The sequence below is a fragment of the Vulpes lagopus genome, chromosome 6, assembly GCF_018345385.1.
Source record: "Vulpes lagopus strain Blue_001 chromosome 6, ASM1834538v1, whole genome shotgun sequence".
NCBI lineage: Eukaryota > Metazoa > Chordata > Mammalia > Carnivora > Canidae > Vulpes > Vulpes lagopus.
In genome coordinates, this window is record NC_054829.1 from 37,139,550 (window position 1) to 37,164,724 (window position 25,175).

At 40.9% G+C, this 25,175-nt stretch overlaps 1 protein-coding gene across 2 annotated transcripts in view; it reads right to left on the minus strand.

Moving 5' to 3' along the window:
• PRKCH (protein kinase C eta) overlaps nucleotides 1–25,175 on the minus strand; it is a 260,369-nt gene that overhangs the window by 90,057 nt on the left and 145,137 nt on the right. For both annotated transcript variants that reach the window (XM_041758255.1, XM_041758254.1), the window contains exons 3-9: nucleotides 20,391–20,541; nucleotides 17,844–17,878; nucleotides 14,561–14,649; nucleotides 12,752–12,881; nucleotides 10,410–10,537; nucleotides 7,323–7,466; nucleotides 6,962–7,135 (exon numbers count right to left, since the gene is read on the minus strand). In XM_041758255.1, coding sequence (XP_041614189.1) covers nucleotides 6,962–7,135; nucleotides 7,323–7,466; nucleotides 10,410–10,537; nucleotides 12,752–12,881; nucleotides 14,561–14,649; nucleotides 17,844–17,878; nucleotides 20,391–20,485 — 795 coding nt within the window. In that variant the 5' untranslated portion in view covers nucleotides 20,486–20,541. The remainder of the gene's footprint in view (nucleotides 1–6,961; nucleotides 7,136–7,322; nucleotides 7,467–10,409; nucleotides 10,538–12,751; nucleotides 12,882–14,560; nucleotides 14,650–17,843; nucleotides 17,879–20,390; nucleotides 20,542–25,175) is intronic.

Sequence of the window (25,175 nt, forward strand, 5' to 3'; positions counted from 1 at the left end):
GCCATATGACCTGCTATCTCATCTGTCTGTCTTTCTGTCTGTCTCTCATGCATGTGCTCTCGTATGTATACACACACACACACACTCCTTTACTGATATCTCATACAGCAGCAATGGAGAAAATACAGAGAGTAATATTCCCGCGGACTCATGTTACCAGGTGATTTTCATCATATGTTTTATGGATGACTTAAGTATACCAGAATCACTGCATAGCAGTTGTCTAAATAGACGGTGTTCAGTATGCAGGATTACCTGGTACCTGCGCCTTGGGAAGTAGGATTTCTGACCACCATTTGAGGAGTGGCTTCCTCTGGAAAGCTATGTCCCTGCCAGTACTCCAGCTGCACTGCTTTGTGGACAACCTGGGCAGGCTGACACCCTGAGGACTCCCCTCCCCCAGCCCTCCGCAGCAGCCCAGATGTCCTGAGGAAAGACGGATGGGCAGAGGCTGGCTGGGGGTAGAACTCCAGAACACCAGGCTTCTGTCCCTGTAAAGGAAGGGACCGTGCATTCTGGGGCCCACCTGAAGGCAGACTGCAAACACACACTGGAACATTCCCAAAAAGAGAGGCTCCGCCATGGCTCATCTCTCTGACCTGGGCCTGGGTCCTGCAGATGACAGGCAGTTCTTGGGCACCAGACACAGTGTGTCTTATGTCTTCGAAATGGAAATTTTTGCCTCAATAAACTGGGTCTCTGAACAAAGACTAAAGCATCTGACCAGTATTTACTTTGCCACTCCCCCTCCTGCTACTGCCCTGTCTTTGTTCTTCCCTCCCTCCACACTCAGCTGAGGCTCCAGGAGGACAGCCAGTGGACAGCACCCCCCAAACCCCCCCTCCCTGAGCTGCAGGTGGGGGAGGGGTGGGGGGAAGGGAGGCCTGGATTCCAGGCTGTAAATGCCAGGAGGCTCAGCTGCTGACACAAGAGCCACTGATGAAGATGAAAGGACTGTGAAGTGAATTTAACCTGGAAGAGCAGGGCAGGCTGTGATCACTAGGCCTGCCCCCCAACAGGGACCCTCCCCTCCTCCACCCTGGCTTAGCAAAGCCTCACTCCTCCCCACCCCCATTGTTAAAGAAATATAGTCTCACTACCAAAACCAGCAAATAGAACAAAGAAGAAAAACCATCCATCTTGTCACTACCTTCGTCATCCCCTGGCAGTTTATTTGGCAAAATTTCCTTCCAGGCTTTTTTTGGATGGGCTAGGTTTGCCAATTCACCGTCTTGGACAGAACCTGATATGGATACATGCCACTAATCCTCATAAATCCTGTATTATTTCCTGGGCTCTAACTTCCTAGTTCCACCATTTACTGTATCAGATTTTAAGCAAGTGACTTAACTCCTCAGCGCTTTATCAACTCAGCAAAATGAAGATAATAATCGCACCTGTTCTAAAGGGCTGTTGTAAAAAATGCAAGCAGCAAATACTACATGTTAGGTGCTTATGACGGTGTCTAACACCGTATCGTTCCACAGTGTAGTATTCGTTACCACTTTACTGGCTGAAAATCTCCATCCAATGGTCTATTATTTAACAGTCAAATCCTACTGCTGAATGCTGAAGTTGTTCCCGATATTTTCCTATTATAAATAGCACACCGAAAATTAAACATCTTTATGTGTAACATTTATTTTATTATTTAGGCTAGTTTCAGAAATAAAATCAGATGTCAGAGTATGAACATTTTTATGAATCCTGATCCAGATTATCAAATTATTCACAAACTATTACGATTTATAATACTATGGCAAATGTATGAGGATGGTGATTTAATTATATATTTGCAAGTAACGTGCATTATCATGAAAGAACTGGAGGCAGTAATTTATGAGCTCATAATCCTATGAAGCAAACTTGATAGATTATCCACTAATTTGAAATTTATTTATTTATTTTTGTTTTTGCTAAGAACAAGCGTGTCTTCAAAATTCCTACTTTTGGGGTATTTCCTACCCTTCCCTATGGAGTCTGTGCTGGCCCTGGGAAACCCCAGGACATTTTTCTTTGGTGTAAAGAAGGAAGTGGTCATCACAGCAGTGAGTCTTACTTTTGAATAGTGTTCCCCATGTACAAAGCATTTCTGTCTTCTCTCCTTTGGTCCTCACTACAATCTTTTTCATTTTAACCATGAGAACTTTAAAGCTCAAAAGTATTTTAAGGTAGGCTCATGCCAGCTCGAGGAAAACAAAGTTGGAAGAACTCGGTTCTTCCATGTCCAAGGGCAATGCCCCTTCCATAGCAGCAGGCTAGAGGGGAGCCAAGACAGATGGGAGGTGCTGAAGCAGACGCTGAATAAGTGACATGGGCACTGGTGGGTCACAGCACAGAGCTGGCTCCAGAGTCAGCCTGACCCAGAGATGAACCTTGTCTCCCCTACTTACAGTTCAAGTGACCTTCTGCAAGTTACCCACTCCCCAGGGCTGGGGATGAGAGGAGTAACAGTTCTCTAAGGGTTTTTATAATGAATAATGAGATGATACTTTGCAAATAGCTGAGTGTGACCCTAATACCTCACCTCAGCTCACTCCTAAATGCCGACCTTGACAGTTCAGCATAACACACGGATTAGCATCTCATTTTAGAGGCCATGGCCTGCCAAACAGAGTAGCAGCTACAGAGTAATGTAACTGCTGTAATTCCTTTTGTAATTAACATTTTCTATTCTGTATAGTTAGTTTTTCAACAGCAAGTGGGGATTGTTATTGGGGATTTCTGACAGATGCACAGAAAATAAACGCCATGCATATTATGGAGGCTGATACTTTGCAAACCGGAGAGAAGGTATAAACTGTATCAAAATGAAAATTGCGTATCTCTAGTTCAGCATGAGAAAATTCACTTGATTCTTTAAGTTGGTTCCCTCTACTTTATCATCTAGACTTAGGGCAGGTGAGAATTCCTCTTATCCTTTGCTTTGGAGACATCTACTGCAAAAACACAAATTCTAACTCCCAGTTCTGTTCCTATCGCTGGTGGAGAAATAAAACCACCTTGCAGTAACGACCGCCACCTTGTGGCCGCACATGAAACTACCGCTAGGGAAAGGTGAGCCGGCGCTTAACACCTGCTAAACGCTGTGGAAATTGTGTTGTATTTGTTATATGGTAAATGATAATAATAACTTGTTATATGGTAATAATTCATAATAATAATTTGTTATATGGTATAATTCATATTTTTCTAGAAAACTCTGCACTGCTTATGCTACTTTCATAGGGCTCTCAATCTATTCCGGGTTTAGGTCTTGTTCTACTCTACCATAATACAATCTAATTGTGGTGACCTCAGACTGTTCTACAGAATCATGGGGATTTCCTTTTGCAGGCAAAAGTCCTCTGGAGTTCAGTGTGAGATAGTTCTTTATTTTTTCATTAGAGTACCTTGAAACAACAGCCACTGCACTACCAGACTAAGTTCACTAACTGCCTGTCAATGGTCTGATTCAAAGGTTATCAGCCAGTAAGGATCATCTAACTTAATGTCACAGAAAACCATCCACTCTTTGGCTCAGGCCCTGAACAGATGATCTGAGTGTAACCCTGTCTGGCTGCCTGATTCATGGTATAATCCTGAGGCTCAATCTTGAAATGCAGGCAGACAACTGGTATCAAGCAATGGTATCAACCCTCTTGACAAAGGTGTTTTCAAGCCTCAGCTGCTACCCCATTCCCCTCTGAGATAAGAGCTGGATGAGAAAGTGAGGCTGGCGGAGGGCCTTCTGTAGGCAAAGAAAGCACAGAGCACAGGAAATTGAATTTCAAGTATTCTACAGGAAACAGAGACCAGAGCTCCAAAGGAACCCTGGAGTGCAGAGATGGGCAGTCCAGAATCAGGCAAGGCAGCAGGGGTAGTGTGGGCTTTGGGGCCCTTTAAATGAACCAAGGTGAGACTCGGAGCATATGGCCCCCTGGAGTCCAGACCATGAGGAGAAAGGAGTGCAGGGGCAACCAGGACCTATGAAGCCATTAGCAGATGCCCCAGCTCCTTCCCAGATGCATGTAGTACATCCTCATGTTGCCCAGCTCCTAGCCTTCCCCAGCCTGCCCCTTCTTCAGGCTGCAAGTGGTCCTTAACAGCATAGATGTGCTCTTCGTTTAAGAGACACTTAAACTGGGACACCTGGGTGGCTCAGGTCATGATGGGGGGCGGGGAGGGGAGGAATCCCAGGATTGAGTCCCCCAACAGGCTCCCTGCAGGGGGCTTGCTTCTCCCTCTGCCTGTGTCTCTGCCTCTCTTTCTGTGTCTCTCATGAATAAACAAACAAAATCTTAAAAAAAAAATAAAAAAGAAAGAGCAAGCTGCTTAAACACCTGTGAATGCTCAGCCTCACTCAGAAGTATGCCAATGAGAACTCTGAAGAAACCATTTTTCAAATCTCTCCAATCACTGACATGATAGGTTGCATGGTATGATGGGATAGTGCGGGAAAGAGGCCTCACACATGGCTTGGAAATCTGAATTTAGAAATACGGGCAAGCAAGAGAGAAGAGTCTGGGCTCTACAGTCAGACTTCCTGGGGTCAAAACCTCTGTCTCTTAGAAGTTAAATTTCTTTAGGCCTCAATCTTCTTATCCAGAAAATGGGAGTGGTGCTAACTTACTGGGGCTACTCTAAGGATTTAATGAGAAAATGCTCAGACACTTAGGACAGTGCCTGGCATACAGGTGATAAAATGTTAGCTATCTTTAACTGCTATGGGACAGAAGCTGATTGGACTCAGTCACAATTTTCAATGCACATAGCACAGGCCAGGCAATACCACTTCCGGTTGCGTGTCATATAAAAATAATAGAACAATATGTAAATATACAAGGGGACTCAACGCAACATTGATTGGAATAAAAGAGTAGGTACAACCTAAATACATAACAATAGGAAACAAGTTAAATAAATTGTGTCATGGTCTTAAAATGGAATACTATGCAGCTATTTTTAAAAACGAGGCAGCTAGATATATACAAATGACACAATCTCCAAGATATATTATTACATTAAAAAAATAAGGTGTAGAATGTGATGTAGAAGGTGATGTATACTACCACTTATGTTTTTAAGAAAATACAGATGCATATATGTTTATGGGTGTATGTTTTCATGTTTTAAAAAACTTTTCAAGGGACGCCTGCATGGCTCAGCAGTTGAGCACCTGTCCCTGGCTCAGGGCGTGATCCGCGGTCTCAGGATTGAGTCTCATATAAGGCTCCCTGCCTGGAGCCTGCGTCTCCCTCTGCCTACATCTCTGACTCTCTCTCTCTCTCTCTCTCTCTCTCTCTCTCTGCGTCTTTCATGAATAAATAAATAAAATCTTTAAAAAAAAGTAAAATAAATTTTTTTCAAAAGGCTACGCATCAAATTAGTAGTAACTGTTTCTTTCAGAAAAAGGATATGGATATTTAGAGAATGCTTCTATCACCCATTGCAGAAAGTTAGCTTTTTTTCATAGTTAAAAAATACAATCTGATGTCATTCCTCTGCTTAAATTTCTTACGTTTGCTCTTAGACTAAAATCTCAGCTCCTTAACAGAGCCTTCAAGGCCCTTCACAGCTGGGCCCAGGCACCTCTGCCCCAACAGTTCTCTCCACAACCACCCCCAGGCAAGCCTCCATTCTTCAAGCATGCTGAGCTTTATTTACACCTCACACATTCACTAACCGCTACACCTGTGCAGGTGCTGCTCCTCTAGATGGAACGTTCACCTTCATTTTCATTGCCTCATCATTCTAACTCACCCTTCTGGTCCAAGCTTAGCTGTTCTATTTTCCCTAGAAATGCACTGCAGTATCCCAGTACAGCTGGGATGTCCCTGTTCTCCTCCCACCACACCTCCCACGGCCCTGATGGTAGCAGAGATAAGGAGTGTGTCCCGGGTTCTCTTTCCCAAAATGCCTTCTGACTTCAAGAAGGTTCTGAAACATCTGTAGCAGACTCTCTGGGTGCCTTCTCAGGAGCCATCTCTCCTGTTTGTTGAAGACAGAAGCCAAGTTCCAAGCCTGATGCTAAAGAGACAGCAGAGTGCCATGTCCCAGGGGGTGAGTCAACATTAGTGGGAGTCAATCAGGGTAAACCTACTTATCTTTGCTAGATATTTGCTCTTCCAGTATCCTTTGCAGCTATGGGTGAGCAGGTGATTTTTTTCTCTCTTGATAAAAGGAGAGTAGCCCATGATGTCTTTGTGCCTCTGTCCTCATGCTTCCTGCTTCAGATGCCTTCACATGAGGTGTGAAGTTGAGGACTATGGTAAATAACTTGAGACCCCATGGGGAAGAGATGCCCCATGTCATTGAACAACTAATTCAACACTAGCCTTGTCACTGCCAGACTTCAAGAAAAAAGGGGTTGTAAAACGAGCTAAACCCATCCTTTCTATTTATTACATACATGACTCTTGGGTATTCTGTTAACTGCAGCCAAAAGTGTTCCAAACTGGGTACCATAATAGACAGACTTGAATCCCAGGATCGGTTCACAGAAATCAAGCAAAGGATCCCTGATTGAGGCAAGGAGCCAATGGCTTGAGATTTTACAAATTAAGTTTCTCAGGACTTAACCCTGATCTGAACTTTCGTGCCCAGGTCATAACTAGTTCAGCATTTAGGAGTAAAGCTAAGGTCAAAGTCACCAAGATAAGCAGTCCATGACATTTACTCTGTTCTTAGACTTCTGTATCCTTCACTCTGCTAGAGAAAGCTTATGTACGAAGACCTTTTCAACCTCAAGATGATCCTTCTCTAGAACAACATGACAGTAAGCAGTTAGTTCATTGGTTTCAACTTTCTTCCAGAGGTCATGAGAAGTTACTGGTCATGAGAAGTTATCTCCACATGGCCCTACAATGAGAGTTCATCCCTCAAAACTTTGATGCATTGCTTTATGAAATCTTCAACATCTCATTGCCCCATCTCTTTAAGAAATGAGGCCATTGAGGTGGTAAATGGGAGTGCTACTTACAGGTGTTTGAAAGCAGCAGAACAACTGTGTGAGGAAGGGGTGGTTGCGAGCCAAAGATAGGATCCTTTTTTCCGTCATCGTGCATTCCACATCATCATCCTGCAAGATCACGTCCTTCTTCAGCACCTTCACAGCATAGAGCTCTCCTGTTTCTTTTATTCTTGCAAGCATCACCTATGGCAAAGCAAGAGAAGGGAGCACAGTCATGAGAACTCTGGAGATTCTTAGGGTGTGGGAACACATGGGGGACAGAAAGGGCCTGGAACTTGGGAAGTATGAGCATGCTGTATGTACATGCACACTCAAATGACATACATGTAGGATATTTACTTTAACCCAGACACCTAACGTCAAGACTCACCTTCCCGAAGCTCCCCTTCCCCAACACTCGGATGAACTCAAAGTTGTCGATACCAAGTCGGCTGGAAGAATTAACTCCGATCCCATTTCCCTCTTTGGTGCTTTCCCTCCCCTGTCGTCTTAGAGTTGACCTGGAAACGAGCTTCTGCAAAGAGAAGTAGGAAAACATGGAGTCAGCATTGGCATGGTCATGAAGCATTTATGGATGGAGAAGACCTTATATGCTGCCTCAACTCTCAACACAACAGGTGGGGAAAGATCATTTCAGCTTGATATGTGATAAAGTTCTGCCATTCAAAACTACCTCAGTACCAGCTCCTGATATGTGCTTACTGCATTTGAGAAAGAAACATTTTAAAATATATCTAAGCCACAGAGAGTTTCAGTGTGAACTCAAACGGGCATGTATAAAACACCAACGCCTGGTCCCTCCAGTGGCTTACAAGTGGCTTTCCACAGGATGGTCAGATTCCAAGAGCGCCACCTGGTGTCCACTTCATTCAAAGAGCGGTTTTCACATTTTGTCCAAGGATCCATACCAGGATGTGAATGAATGAAGCAATATTTATTACACAATATTTTAAATTATATAAGAGAAATAAAAATTAATATAACTAGGATAATGAATTAATGTATGAAGGATAAAATTTTAAATACGTCTCATCAGCCCTCTTCAAAAAAAAAATAAAAGCAATTGTACATACACAAATACCTAGCTTTACACTTTTAAAAAATATAAAATTGTTGTTTCATAACACACATTTTCTTTTTTTTTGATAGGTATAACACACATTTTCATTTAACATTTTGTCATGTGTATTTTCCATATCCTTCAAGAACATGAGTTTTAAGGGCTGTCCAATATTCTGTTTTATGGATATATCACAGTTTATTCATTAATTCCCCTGCTATCAGAAACATAGGTTATCTCCCATTTTGGCCAATTTAAATACTACCATCATGAAAATCCTTGCATGCAAATCTTTAAAGCAGGGTGATCAAGAATCTAGGTGCTCAAGCAAGCTGCCTAGGTTCAAATCACAGCTCAGTAACCTGATCCTGTAACTTTGAGCAAGTTACCTACCCATTGTCTCTGTGCCTCAGTTTCTTCTAACAAAGAAGATGTTATAGCCTCTGCCACACAAATTATTATGAGGAATGAATAAAAGCACATAAAGCACTTAGATTGGTGCCTGGCACATTCAATACACATGAGCTGAGCTGCTGTCATTATCATCATGATCATGAGCATTATCTATTTTCTTAGCTTTCTGGAAATGCAATCTTTTGGTACAAAATGTAAATCTTGAAGACTTCTGATACACTGTCAACTGGCCCTCCAGAAACGGTGATCACCAGCACAATGAGAGCTCCAGTCTCACCATACTGAACCAGAAGTAGGTGTGGCCTCCTCAGTGGGTAACCCACCCCATCTCAATGGTACAAGCCCTGTCACAGGGAGGGATCTACACAAAGGCAAGATGACTTGCAGATGTCCATCGTGGGACATTTATAAGACAAACTACCACTAGACAACAGATCAAAAGTCTAACATTCTGAAGCTCTTGACCTATTTAGCTGAAAAACCCCGGCTTATCTGGAACAACTTCTAAGCAATGTTTTCAATAAACAACAACTGTGCAATTGCTTGAAGCTACAAGGATTTTACTTACTCAATCCAATAAAACAGTTATTATTGATATAAAATGGATCATCTTAAAAATCCAATTGCTTTTAGTAGTTTCTCCCCCAGATCTCTGATCATAAATATTGCAAAGATAAAAAAACTTTACTAGCTTGAATCTCACTTCCTCCACTTAAATACTTCCCCTGGTTGGGCTGGTATTAGCTAGAAAACTCTAAGCCAGTATTTCTCAATCTTTTGTTTTAACTCATTCTTCTCTTTTGATAGACTTAAGATTCTTTTTCATGTCGTACTGTCAAATAACAGGTAATTTTGTTTTTTTCACTTTTAAATATAACATTAAAGATACTTGGTTCAAGGGACAAATGACAAATGGCACTGCCTATTGTGCCACTTGGTCTGTCTTATTCTCATTACATTTTAGGATCCCTGGTGCAGGCTGAATTCCTTAATCTATGCCCTTTGGAACAGTTGTCCCATGCATTAGAAATCCCCCTCATGGCATCAGCATCCCACCTGTCCATCCATGGGCTAAACATCAGACATTGCTAACACTTTCCTGAAATAAAGGAATATAATCTCAGTCCAAGTCCCTAATCTACCCATAACCCATAACAAGGAAACAGGGCGGTGATTATGGACATTTCTGGATAACCCAGAACAGTGACAGTGATGGTGCTTCCCTTCCTAAGTACCCAGAAATATTTAACAGTTAAGTCTAGAATTTTCCTAAACCGGATATCAAGCTAAACCTTTCACAAACCACAACAGTAGCCATGGCTCTTTCCCAGTGCTCTGCAGGCCCAGCCAGGAAGGCAGCAATAGGACATGAGTCTGGGAAGCAGTCGAGGCTCTAACGGTCACAGCAAGTGGAGGTGACTCAGGGAGGCTGTAAGACAAAACATGCCCACGGCAACTGACAACCCCACCCACTCCCAAGAGCCAAGAGGAAGGAACTCCTGATTGTCGCTGAGCTTGAGAGATAAATTCACAATCCATAAACAAAAACTGCAGAACAGCTAGACTCCAGAGCTGTGGAGAACCTCAAAGATCTTCAAGTTCAACCCTGTTAGAGGGGAGGAAGCAGAGGCTCCAGAGTTGCTAGTCAACTATACTGCAGGGGCCCCAGCTAAGAGGAAAACCCAGGGCCCTGGACTCCAGGGCTGTACCAGACCACAGGAAGCTAATTTAAAAAAAAAAAAACAAAAACAAAAAAAAAAACTTCTTCTGCTTCCTGCTATATCTGCATGCTTGTTATTTCATGTCATACAACTGTATACAGAATCTTCTTGGTGGAACAAAATGCTCTTAAAAAATACAATAAATCTTGTTTATTGTGTTTGCTGAGATTAGGAATTTTGATTATGCCACATGCACTCATTCGGACTTGCCACATCTGAACAACGTCTAAATTGCAATACATTGCAAAAAGCAAAGTCTCACCGAGGTTGGAGAAATATTTCCGGGCTGGAGGCCCATTCCTGCCAGGGTCTTGGCTAGCTCCACTGCATTTACACCACAGTTAGGTGCCACGTTCGCCTGACATCGAATGTGGACATTCATCTTACATACTGGAGGGGGGAAGAGATGAGAATCCACATTCAGGAAGGTGCAATATTCAACATACACTGCAAAAAAGAACTTTAATAACCTGAAAGATGATGACAGAGGAATTGTACAGGCTGCACAATGCCATCTTCTCATTAAACTGAATTCACACTCCAAACAAACTCTGACATTTTTCCCATTTCCATTTTATGCAGAAGCAGAAAGCCTGGCACACTGATAAATAATAAATTTCAAATCCACTTTTTCACCGTGACTTGATGAAAGACATTCATCTAAATGATACGTAGTAGTCAAAGCCGATTTAACAGCATGATTCAATACAGAAATCAAAATGCTCATCCCAGTGAAGTTTCAATCAATTAACAAGGCATCATGTCAATTGACTCTATGCTTTTGCCTGTATCCCTCAATAAAAGGTAGCAATCTAAATGCCACATATAGATTGCTGTTCAGACAGGATGGAAACGGTGTTTCTGAGAGAAAAACCTCTAAAGCTCTCTTTCTGAATATTGTTGTGGTTGGGTGGCCCTCACAGCACAGGGTACAGCATCCTGTGGGGCTGTGGTTCTCACTGCTTGCAGCCTGCGCTTCTAACTACTTCATGGGGGAGAGAAGAAACTTTTTTAAAGGTCAAAGTAAATGGCAGTTGGAAGAGGAGAGAAGAGCAAGCTAAATTCCTGGTGCAGAGGTAACTGACCTGGGAGGATGAAGGGACCCAAGGTCTAATCAGCAGAAAGTTCTGACACAGTTTCTTTACTGGGGCCCTGCTGATTGGGAGGCAGAACTCAAACCGCAGGCAACATATTCCTGCATCAGGAATGTCAACCCATCGTTGGAAGCAGGCACAGATCCAGGCTCTGTGGGGTCTGGATTTATGTAATTTAGGGTGCTCTCTTTAAGAGAAAGAATATCCAATCAAGTGGAGAGTTCTGGAAGATACCCTTGCAGGGAAGGCACCCTGAGGCTTAAGCTTCATTAGCTTCATGGTGAAAGCCAGTACAGAGACGCACACCTGCAGTGCCCTCTCTAAAGGACCATGTGACAATAAAAGCAAAAATTACAGGAGATGGATCATTGTGTGTGTGCTACCCTCAGGCCACGAGGGACAAGAACAATGCAGATGAGCCCCACGCCTGGCCCTGCGTGACAGCAACAACTATACAAAAGCAGAAAGTGACTTTTGCAATGAAACCCACACCTAGGGGTGACCATCCAACTTCAGATCAAGCAGTGCCTGAACCAAAGCTACACATGAGCTGGTTGCTGTTTTGGTTGAAAAAGAATTATTTCATGTTTCTAGGAAAAAAGAATTATTAAATGACATTCTAAAGATATTTTTAAAATTTGTCTCTCCTAAAGACAGGTGACTAGTCCCTCTATGTTGGCAGAGCAGGCTTGGTGAGTCCAGACACTTGATGGAAGTTGTCTGCCTGCAATGACATCAACTCTGCCTTCCGCAGTGACTCAGGATTTATCTAGAGCTTCAGGCTGAAATTCACCTGTATTTCCGCAGGGGACTGCACCCCCATGACAGCCAGATTGTCATGGCAACACTCAGTGGGAGACAACTTGAAACTCCCCAGCTCCTAACAGGACAGGAATCACACCTTACTCTCAGACCCTTTGCTAAGGCCAAAGTTCCCAACTCAAGCTCCATTGGGCAGAGTTACTGAAGCACAAGTCCATGGCCAAAGCTCAAGCATCCTTCATCCCACCTACCTCTCCAATCTCTATCCACCTCTTTGAGGAAAAGACCCAGGGCAGCTTTTCTCGTGCTTTTACTCGATTCCTGCTTATTTCTGGTGAGGTCGCTGGACCTACTCTCCTGCTGGTTCTTACTCATAACCGAAGCCTCTCCTTCGGCCACCTCACCTCCTACCACCTTCCGTTTCTGACCAAGATCCCATTTTTCCCTCTTTCAAATATCTATTAAAATATGCAACAACTAGCAGGCCCTAAGCACTAAACAGATGACAGCCAGCTACACAGAACACTGAGTTTAACAACTGGCTGAATAGACATTTAGGAAATCTTTTAGACCAGATGTAGCTCTCTTTACATGCCTGACCAGGAACACATAAGCACAGACTACTAAGATATAATTCACAAAGTGCCTTAAACCATCGATCCTAGGTCAGAGGCTGAACCTATAGGATTCTGAAAGCTTGTAGTTTGGTGCTTTCATGAAGTGGGTACCCAGCACCCTAGCATCTCACTTTTACACTGAAGTCCTTGTCGCATTATCCCCCAGAGCAGCGAGCCACAGTGATCGCAGAACGTTGGTACTTTGTAGTTGTGAATACTGAACTTGTGTGGGATGTTGATTCCGAACCTCTGTTCAGCAATCTGTAAAAGGGAAATAGAAGCACAAGAGCTAGAATGCCACACCAACATCTTTTGTAGAAACTGTAACAGGAGGCCCCCAAACGCAAAGTGTTACCATGACACCTGAGCTAGGTAGATTATTTCACTGTACTCAGGCCTTCCTCGCCAGGCTGAGCACATTTTCTAACCAATAAGACTAAAAAGAAGGGGTGTAGTGTGCATCAGATGGTTCACCATTTGGGGAGATAAATGGTGATAAATGACCTTTTTATCATCTTTATATTCAGGCTGTATTTCTCTCCTTGACAACTCCCTCACACCCATGTCTATTTCCTAGAACCTTTTAACTTCAGGATTAAACAGGTATCTTATAGACCAAATACACTTGCTAACACCACCGGCTTTTCCAGATATTGTATTGGTGGGGACCTGGGAGGAGAGGATGGCATCCAAAGGGCATGGAACCACAGAAGGAATTCATTCTATGGTGACACTCTAGTGGCTTCCTAATGGCTTTGCCCAGCATTTGCATTTTACAATCTGAGTGCAAAGATCCTGCTTTAATCTCAACTGCTTCCAGCACATAATCAGACTAGGCATATGCTCTATGGTCTATGTCACAATTTGGTTTTGTTTGTTTGTTTTTAAAGACTTTATATATTTAGTCATGAGAGACACAGAAAGAGAAAGGCAGAGACATAGGCAGAGGGAAAAGCAGGCTCCATGCAGGGAGCCCGATGTGGGACTCGATCCTGGTACTCCAGGATCATGCCCTGAGCCAAAGGCAGATGCGCTCAACCGCTGAGCCACCCAGGCATCCCTATGTCACAATTCGAAACAACAGCAGATTCACATGTGACAAGGAGTGCAGCAATTATAACTCCTCTTGAAACTTTGCTGGTCTCTTTCTCATAAAAGCAGTAGCACGTACCTCTGCACGTGCTCTTGAGCAGTCATCCTATCTGTGTGCTGCAAGCAATACTGAGCTCAAAGTCAGACTCTCTCATGCGTCTGCAAATCCACCACTCACTGTCAGCAGTACTCCATCTGCTTTCTATCCCCACATTTAGATTGTGCCCAGCCCGGCTGAATGCAATGTGAGTGACAAGAACAAGATTCAAGCCTTTATATATAGAAGCGCATCCTCCCTGAAATTTTGGAAGACACCGGAGGGGGCTAACAGTCACCTTATTGAGGAGGCACAACTGAGAGTTAACAAATACTTTTCACATCAGTTCTATCTTGCGTAAGCCTCACAAAAGTCATGTGAAGGAAATAGAGATCACATTTTAAGACTGAGGCTGACAGAGAGGTTAGCTGGCAGAGGCTGGATTCTGCATTCAAATACTAGTAATTTGATGCCAACCTCAGGGATCTTTTAAGCCCTCCAAAACTCTCTCCAAATTAGAAAAAACTGATGCTGAGAGCTTGTGACCAGCTGGTCACTAATGGGATCAACTCAAGGACAGGTCATGCTACACAAGCAGAGAAATAAAAATACCATAATATAAAAAGGAGAGAAAATTCAATTCTGATACCACCATTCACTTCAAGGAGTGTGGAAGGGAAGTGGAAAAGGGATGGAGTGAGAAAAATAGAGAGAGAGAGAGAGAGAGAGAGAGAGAGAGAAGAGAGAGAATAGAATTGATGTGCAAATAAGCTTGTGCAGGCACTTAATTAGCAAACTACGATCTTCTTACCTTTGAATCCATTTTGTTAATATTGTTCTGGCAAGTGCAGGCTGTAACAATTAGATGATGGCAGCGTTTATGGACAACACAGGTGCACACTAGGGAATTAAATGCATGGTTACACATTCATTAGAGCCTCACGGTCAGCCAGTCCTAACAGAGTCAACAAGGGCTACACCATGCCAAGGTGACTTGATTTGGGTGTCTGGCCCACACACGGGCATCCAGGGCACCCACCCCTCCCATAATCAATACCATTACCCTAACTCATGCCTCTGCTCACATCCAAACTATTCGCACTCACATCTTGAGCCTACTTCATCCTTTCTGTCTTTAATAACACCTGCACTCACCACCACAGGAATCCTCTCACGATATAATCCTGGTCACCTTGCCCCACGATCTAAACCTTCAATAGCCTCTCGCGGCCAGTGAGTTGAGTTCAAGTTTCCCAGGTGGGTTTCAGGCCTTCTGGAAGCTACCCCAAGCTTCCTGTTACCTTTCTTTTCTGGGCACTCTTTGTTCCTGGAGAAACTAGACTGGCTGCTCTTCCTGGAGTAAGCCTTTGCTCTTCCCCACACACTGACCGTGTCTTACTCAATCCCTAGGACATTCTCTTTGTCTATTGTCTAACTACTTATGTTTATGATAAGACACACTTGAGAAATGTCTCTTCCATGAAAATATACTACCCTTGGTGCCCCTTCTAGACCAAACTATCTCTCTCTCCTTGGTTCTCTTACAACCCTTAGCCTGCCCCCCAGTGTCAACTCTTCCACACATAGCCTCCAATGGCCTTAGACTTCCCAGGCAGCATGATGCCTTGAACAAAGTAGGCACTCATTAAATATTTGCAGAATGACTCAATCAACTATTTGAATACTTAGAACTTTCAAACATTTTTTCCCCCATTTCCATCTGGATAACTGACATAGGGCAGACAGAGTTCAGTTTGCCATTAAAAGATGAGCAATTACAGTGGAGCAGTATGAAAATACATGTTATTTTTTTAGATCTTTCAAGACATGTAGAGGTTTTTAGGATTAAGTACATAAACACTGATGACATGTCAGCAAATAGTAATATACTTTAAAACAAATCTAGCTTTCAGCAGGCTTAATTTGCAGGAGAACCAAATTGAAAGTTCCCAGAGAATTTGCCTTTTTAGATGAGGGGATCTCAAAACCATCCCTCACATAGAAAAATCTTATATTCTCAAGCATCTGAGGTTTGGTTATTTTTGTCATTAGCTTGGCTAGAAGTTTACCAATTTTATTGAACTTTTTTAAAGAATCAGCTTATTATTTGGTGGATTTTCTCTATCGTTTCCCTAATTTCAATTTTACTGATTTATGCTTTAATCTTATTTCTTCTGCTTACTTTAAGCTTCTCTCCTTTATCTAATTTCCTTAAAGACGAAAACTTAGATACTGATTTTAGGTCCTTCCTTTTTAATGTATGCATTTAATGCTATAAACTTTCCTCTGAGTACTGCCTTTGCTGCATCCCAAAATTTTGATAAAATGTACTTTTATTTTCATTTGGTTTGAAACATTTATTATTTTTCTTGAGTCTTCTTTTATCCGTGTGTTATTTCAAATGTGTTGTTTAATCTCTAAATATTTGGGGGGCTTTCCACTTTCCAGCTATCTTTCTGTGATTCACGTGTACTTTAATTCCACTGTGGTCTGAAAAGAAACGTTTTATGATTCTATTCCTTTATGACTTCTATTCTTTTAAATTTGTTAAGGCTTATATCATGGGCCAGAATATGGTCTATATTGATAAATATTCCTTGCGAGCTTGAGAACAATGTGTATTCTGCTATTGTTAGGTGAGGTAGTCTATAAATGTCAATTTAATCAAACTGTGATATCCTTACAGATTTTCTGCCTGCTGGACCTATCAGCTACTGAGATATTGAAGTCTCCAACTGTAACAAAAGATTTGTCTATATACCCTCACAGTTCTATCAGTTTTTGCCTCTGATATTTTGACTCTCTATTGTTAGGTGCCTACATGTTAGGGAGTATTAGGTCTTCTTGAAAAACGGGCCCCTTTATCATTACATAATGCCTCTTAGTTCTGAAGTCAGCCTTGTCTATTGATTAGTGTTAGCATGGTATACCCTTCTCAAACCAAGTATTTGGTTTTATGTCCCTTAACAAGATGTGAACATATTGGGGTCTTCATATCTCCTGATCAACATTCTTTCCTGTTCTTTCAACAACAAGTGGCCCACTGAGAATCAGTCCATCAAATATCCTGGCACTAAAAGCATAAGACAGATCAGAGTTGACTGCAGGACATGTCCCTGTGCTGGAGAGGGACCAAAAAGTAATATCAATTCTTATATGTGAACTATGTTCTCATTTGGGACTAAGATTAATAGCATAAAGTCAATTAAAGTCATATTGATTATATATTCTATTTTTCTAAATTTGAGAACCCAATAGAATTGCTCATACATGTTAAAGTGAAAATTATATCCAAGAGTATGTCCTATACCATTCTAAAGGAAAGAATGTTCTTACCTCACCTTCTCCAGAAGAGAAGGCAGGATTTCCTTACTGACATGGAGGCTAGGATAGGTAGTGCTATTTTACCAATCATCTGTAGAGTGCAAATCAAGAAGATAGGTACCCTATGTATTGTGTGATGATGCTCAAGCCAACAAAGGTAGTCCAAATAAAAGACAAACCAATCCAGTCTGGCTAAATATGAGTAAGAACCTTCTTTAACTCCTCCCATTTGGAACACTAGTAAATTGGTTTTATCTTAGAATTGTGAAAATCAAAATAAATTTAATTCATAATAACTTACAATATTATTAACATATTAACTTTGAACATTTCTCACATTTTTTAAAATTAGAAAATCAAAAAGCAACTGGGGTAATAGCTTCTATTCCCTATGTAGGTTAAGAGACAACACTGTGCCATTTCTCACCCCTATTAACAACAGGGTTGTAAAAGAAAAATTTAGCTTCAAGATTTAAGGTACTGCTCACAATATGGCATTACCTTTCAGTGTTTTCATGTTATTGCAGAGGCAAAACTTTAAACAAACTTTATTAGGTATCTCAGCTTTAGAAATAAAAATATTCCTTCTATGCTATCTAAAACATAGCCAAAATTTAAACCACATTAAAATTTGCAATTCTATAGGGGGTCTCATTTGACCTGCAGAGTTATTTATCACAATATTAATGAAATGTATCTGTCTCCTCTTAGTATAATCAGTTTTTAACATAGGAACAAGATTAAACGTAGTTTTTAAAATGTTTTCTTACCTTGACATTGATAACCCTGTTTCCCGAATACTCCCCTGTTCAAGACAACAGAGAAAAAAGTCATCATCAGTCTATTTCAGCCACAATCCTCCTGTAGTCATAGTACTTAAGTTCTCACTTTACTTAAGGAAAACAAATGCATGCCATCCTTTGCTCCTTTATGAAAAGCATAATTTCAGAGAAGAAGCAAAGATGAGGTGCTTTCTGAGCCCTTGTTACCACAAAGACAGAGGAAGTCACCTGATGACCAGAATGCTCCAGTGATATACACAGGTGGATATTGGCGATCTTCATTCCACCCACCTCCCTCTATGGCAAACCCCATGTCCTCATCTGGTCTTGTGACTGAGCCTCAGCCTGAAGGATCACTCCACCTTACATTTGCACTCACATACTCATAAAGATCCACAGGTTGTGAAGTAAACAGCTGAGCCTACAGAAGCTGCCTGGCCTGAGGCTCCCTCCCTCTTCTTTGTGCCCCCATCAGCCCTTAGAGTTCAACAAGGGGTGAGGCACAGAAGTGCTGCCACAAGATGCCCGTCAGGCCCACAGCTGTCATCTTGGTCTCTCCCCTAGGATATTCTCTGGGCAGTGATGACATTATCCCCATTCTCATTTAACACAGACCATAGTTTATTAAGCCTGGAGATGTGCCAGGAACCAAGCCACATTGCTGACATATAGCATCTCATTTAATCCTCGCAAAAGTCATGAGAGGTAGCAGGCATAACAGGAAGGCTCACAGCACAGACTCTGAAACCAAACGGCCTAGGCATGATTTGGGACACATCATTAATTCCTTTGAACCATAGTTTCTTCATCTATGAAGGGCAGTAATGACCACAGTACCTACTTCATAGGGTTATCATGAAGATAGAAAGAGGTGATAATATAAAATGCTTAGAATGGCACCTAGCATTTTAAGATCTATATAAAAATTCATAATGTAAGCAAAAAAATTATCTTTATTTTACAAATAAGGAAATATTGATGGATTATATACCTTATCTAGGTTCACACATTTAGTTGGTGATGAGACTGAATGCCAGAGTATATACTCTTAACCATATATATGTAACATACATTAATATTATATTGTGTGTGTGTGCCTGTGTATATGGGTGTGTGTGTGTGAGTGAGAAAGAAAGAGAGAATGTGCAAGCGAAGGCTAGTTGAGTGGGAGTTAATGTTTTCTTGGTGGAAAAAAATTTAGTGAAATTATCAAAAAGAAGTTTCCACTGAGAACGTTAGTTGAGGTCCCAGGTTGTCACCACAAATGCCCACAAGGGTAGGCAAGTCACAGAAAGGAGGGAGGCAGAATGATGTGACATGAAATGAAGAGTGGCAGACCTTTCAGGTCAGGAAAACCACAAGGAGAGAGGTGGACAACACCTAACTAGAGAATACAGATCCCACAAGAGTGGAAAATGGGCTCAAAGTGGCCAGCACTTTTGATTTGTTCAATTATCACAGCAGGAACTGTTTCTTTCTGAAGACTAGAATTGTGATGGCACATTTGTAGGCATCATATCAACAGCCAGTTTAAGGTCTTTGGTTTAGACAAGACTCTATTCTTAATGTAAAATGCCAGAAACACTAACCCTGGACTCTGACTGCTAAAAGTACTTTTAAACCTTTGGTACTTTTAAACCAAAGTAATCACACACACACACACACACACACACACACACACACACACACACACAAAACCAAACCACAAACTCATTGATTGATAACTCAAAAAAATTTACTCTGAACCAAGTGCTTTTGACTTAAACAAAATGACTAAAGTTTGCAACAAAAACAAGGATTTCCTTTTATGCTATACTCATATGTCTTTTCTCCTTCAGAGATGGGCATGTATGTGTACATTTTTGGATGTGTGTAAGGGATCGTTTCCTTCTTCCCTTTCCAAATAAATGTGTTTAATGTTGGCTCTAAATGATGATAGCAATTAACAAATTTATTTTACAGTATAGATTTGCCACTGAGGCTTAAGCTTCAGTCACACGTATAGTAAGATATTGCCCCAATTTATCTAGAATTTCTCAACTGTTAATTATTGCAATTCCTTAATACCAAGGATTATAGTATGCAATCACTATAAGTTATTACCTTTGGCCACATACACTGTATGCTCACTGTACTTACAATAATTAATTTCTGTAACCTATCACATGAGTCATACTTTTTTTAAAGCAATACTGCTGTTTTTTTTTCTCTCTTAGTGGCTGATTATCCAATTTATTATCTATATATTGATTGATTAGTCTCCCTAATTAGTGCCTCTTAACCAGTTAATGATTCATTAGCACCTTTCCCCAAATGATTGGAAGAAGAAATAACATCTAAAACTTGGATCTGTAAATTTAGATTCTTTTTTATTGGGAATTAAAATTGCTGGATCAATATATTAGAATAAAAAGCAAAAATCAGATCCTAAAACAATTCTTCATAATCATGCTTCCTATGAAACTACACACAACCAGAGGAGGCCTTGATTATAGAAAGAAGCTCCTAGGAAGAGAGAAGCCAGGAACCTCATACCAGATAAACTCCCTGCAGTGAGAGCAGTAGGTGGGCTGCCTCAGGTACGTGGCCATAAACTTGTGTCCATTGATCTGGTGGACTCGCCTTCGCATAGCCCTTTGGCGCTTCCTGGTAAAATGTTTGAAGATTCGGTCTCTCTGGAGAGTGGCTGTACATTAAAAGAGAGGAAAAAAGATTAATGTGCAAATGAATCTAGCTGTATCTAATGTATAAGAAAGCATAATAGCTCAAATACTCTCCACATCGTTTCTTCTTTATTGAAGATGCAAAATACCCCAGAACATCATCATGCTTCCTAGGGACCTTAGGACTCTTAATTTGTAAGGGTCGGACCTAAGTGAACTCTGAGATTACCGACTGCTTAATTATATCTGGCTATCTTGGACCAGTGGCTCTGGCACAGACCATAGGTTCCCCAGGGTTCTAATGTTCCAGTATGAGATATCAACCTGGTCTTCTAGCTCCTATCCAGCTGTGTGGGGCTTGGGGCCATTGACTGGCTAAAAATACCAGTAGGTAACTCTTTCTGCCATCCTCACAAATAGAAGGAGGGAACAGCAGCAGCACAGTGAGGGTACTGGCCTAAAGCACCAGTCCCCAACACCATGTCCGGAATGGGTAGAAATTAACCCGGACTTGGGGCAAAGTTCCTTTTCCAACTTCACATTTTTAGAAATAGTGGCTCCTAGTTTGAAGAATCAAAACTGCGCCCCATCTAAAAACAGTAAATTATTTCTTCCACATAATTATACTAGAACTTTTGTAATGTGTGCAGAGATTTGTGATTAATAAAAGATTACTTCAATAAAGCTTTTCAATTAATCACTTCAATGCAAAGAAAACTTAAGGAGTAATACAAAAATAATCTGCTAATAAATTTCAAAACCTGGAAGAAATAGATTTCTGTGAAAACACAAATGACCCAAACTAACTGAATAAGAGCTACATAAACCAAACAGGTGGATTTATTTAGAAAAAAAATTGGTAAGATTTTCTATGGACCGCCTCTTGAAAATCAGCCAGGCCCAGATGGTTTCATGGGTAAATTATTTGCAGCCTTTAAAAACAAGATGATATTAACATTTAAACCTGTTTAAGAATAGAGAAGCAAAGAAGCACCCTGTTTTTTGAAGGGAACTATGTGATACAATCCCAGGACTAAAAGATATAATGGATATATGAAGATATATCAGAAAAAATAAATTGGGGGTTAGTAATCATTTTTCATGTCATGGACTCCTTAGCCTAGTGAAACTTATAGATCCCTTCTCAGAGTAAAGCTTTATAATCTTAAAATAAATAAATACACATACACATACATATATATATATATATATATATGATTACAAAGCAAATCAAGTAGCAAAACAATAAATTTTTAAGTGACATATATTAATATATATGCTTTTTTAAAGAAATTAAATATTGTGCACCTGGGTGGCTCAGTTGGTTAAATGTCTGCCTTTGGCTCAGGTCATGATCTGAGGATCCTGGGATCAAGCCCTGCATTGGGCTCTCTGCTCAGTGGGGAGTCTGCTTCTCCCATTCTCTCTGTGCTCCAGCCCCCTTTCTCCCTCAAATAAATAAATAAAATCTTCAAAAATAAAAAAAGAAATAAAATACTTAGTGCTGCACCTGGTCATGGTTTTTTTAAGATTTATTTATTTATTTATTCATTCATTCATTCATTCACTCATTCATTCATGATAGACATAGAGAGAGAGAGAGAGAGAGAGAGGCAGAGACACAAGCAGAGGGAGAAGCAGGCTCCATGCCAGGAGCCTGACGCGGGACTCGATCCCGGGACTCCAGGATCGCGCCCTGGGCCAAAGGCAGGCGCCAAACCATTGAGCCACCAGGGATCCCCGAAACCATAGATATTTAAAAACCGTCCAAAAATTCTAATGAGGGAAGACTTGTCCTACATGATAAAACAAAGTTACAGTGACTAAAACAGCATGCTATCACTTCAAGAAAAGTCCAAAACTAGGAATCAATTTTTCTTAAAGAGAACATAGTTCAAATTAATGGGAAATGAGAGATTATGAATAGTGTTTAGATAACTAGTTAGCCTTTTAGAAAATATCTTTATCTCACTCCTTATACCAAAATAACCTCAGGTAAATGTTAAGGAGGAAGTTATGGAAAAATAAGGGAAAAAATATATACTCCTAGGATGGGATAAGGGTAACAATACTCTAAAACTATAGAAGACTCACAAACCTGCAATTTAAGGAATTTATTTTTTTAATGTTTGTAGATTTTTTAAAATATTGTATTTATTTTTCATGAGAAACACAGGCAGAGGCAGAAGCAGAGGTAGAAGCAGGCTCCATGCAGGGAGCCCAATGTGGGACTCAATCCTGGGACCCCCGAGATCACTCCCTGAGCTGAAGGCAGACACTCAACCACTAAGCCACGCAGGTACCCCCAATTTAAGGAATTTAAAGTTCTATTTGGCAAAAGACACATAAACCAGTGTGTTAAGCCAGAAAGTTAAACACAACAAACAGGGGGAAAGGGATTTGCAAAATATGACAAAGGGTTACTATTTATAATATGTAGAAATTAATAATAAAAAGGGATGAACAAACTAGTAAAAATGGGGCAGAGGAGGTGAACAGGCAATTTATAAAACTATAAATGCAGACAGACAATAAACATACCAGATGTCCAATCCTATCAAAGACGGACATATAAAAATCAGGAGGTAAATGACATTTTACTTAAATCGGTAGATGTTTATAAGGATTGCTAATGTGCCTATGCTTACAAGGGAATGGGGAAATAGGCACCTCCTCTCTGCTGGTAGGAGTTTAACTGGGCTCCAGTCCTGCTCTGCCACCTTCTGGCTGTGTCTACCCTGCAAAGCCTCAGTCTTCCCATCCATAAAACCAGGTAATGCTTTTCTCATAGGTTTTTCCAAAGACTGAAAGAGGTATTGCAATGAAAGCATTCGGCACAGAACGGAGCCCATGGTAGCATTTAACATATGCAGCTATTTCAAGAATATACATATTTTGAGACCAATTTGACAATACCTGTCAAAGCTGTAAATGTACATTTTTTTTTAATTCAGCAATTCAACTTCTAGGATTGTTTTTTCTATAAAAATGCTAGGAAGAATATATGGTATAGAGATATCAATTGCTACTTTCTACTTAACAGTAAAAATTAGGGTTTACATCAGAAACCTCAAGAATGAAATGCAGAAATAGAGAAAATGAATTTGGTTAAGACACCAATACTTTCAGAGGCTCTGGCACAGTTAAAATTCTACCTGCTTCAGTTCTTATTTTGGGATGTGTATTTGTAAAACCTTTGGCAATTAGCCTAATTATTTTCATTCTCAGGTTTCCCATCTGTCTCAAGAAGATACTTATATCACTGTTCTCAGTCCTATGGGGATAGCATCATAATCAATATTCCTGAATTTCTTAAAATCCTGTATAAGGATCACATATGAACATAAGTCACTCTCTTATACAGCTCTCTTCTGCATTATTTCCAGAAGCCATTTAGTAATAACAAAAAGATCAGATTTTAATTTTCCTTTGCTGGGCAGATGATAAAATTTGGCCTAATGATCACATTATATCTAGCATATGTTATCACCAGCCTGAGACCTAGCTCAATACTGGCCAGTGCAAAATCTGTATTGAATTACTAAACACTTATCACATCTAGATGCAAATTAAATTTCCCCAGGGGTCTAATTATCAAGAATTTACTTTTTTAAACCCTTAATACTATGAAGAGTGGTTAAAAGGTCAGCTCACTTGTATTCTTAATATTTCTTGAATTGAATCCTGCCCCCCCTCCCCGCCCGCCCCCAACAGCTCTTGCCATAGTAATAACAGGACCAATGATTTTTTTCCAGGTGATTCCTTCTAGCCTGAAGGACTAAGGAAGAAACTACTTGCAGCTATCCACTGTGGTGGTCATCCCTTAATGCCTTCGCTCCTGCCTTCCACCCCTCCTGGAATGCTCTATCCTCTTTTTCTCCCCTCTGACTAGTTAACTTAGACTTATCCTATCTGTCTCAGAACCTAAGTGGCATCCCCCAAATCCTAAATCAAGGTGAAATGCCTCTCTCCTTCTTCCCAAAGCAATCTGGGACTGCACCTCAATCTTTTCCTAATCTCATAGCACTGGGAACGAGTTCACCTCTATATCCCAGATGTCTCAGAAGCCCCTCCTATGTGGTCATTTTAACTAAACTTTCCTCTTTCCTCTTCTGTATTCTTTTGCTCAGGGGCCTCTTTTTGTTTAAAAAGCACAAAAACACACTCATACACACCTGGGAATTTGAAAGATGTTTGGTTAAGAAAACAGGGGCTAGGGGTGCCATGGCTTCAAATGACTTTCACTATCACATTCTCTTGATAAGTACCCCAGACAGAAAAAAAGAGCTCTCAGATTGCACTCTGCCCAGGTACAGACTTGACCTGCACTTTATAATCAGAGCACACAGGGAGGGGGCTTCCTCGCTGTTTGCACTGTCTCCTTTTTCCTTAGGACTCGGTTTCCTTAGGACTGAGTTAAAAGCACTTAAAAAAAAAACAAAAAACAAAAAAAGAAGACTATTTAATCCTTTTGTACCTTAAACCAACCCAAGCTTGGAGAAATTTTCCAGATCACATGTGTTTTGTTTTGTTTTGTTTTTTTCAAACACGTTAGGCAACCTTAACGTGCTTTGCAGCCAAAACTTGCATCACAACTTCTGTTTTCCTCCTGAGATGCTCAGTGCCTTTAAATAAATAGGAAGCTGGCTCAGTGCCT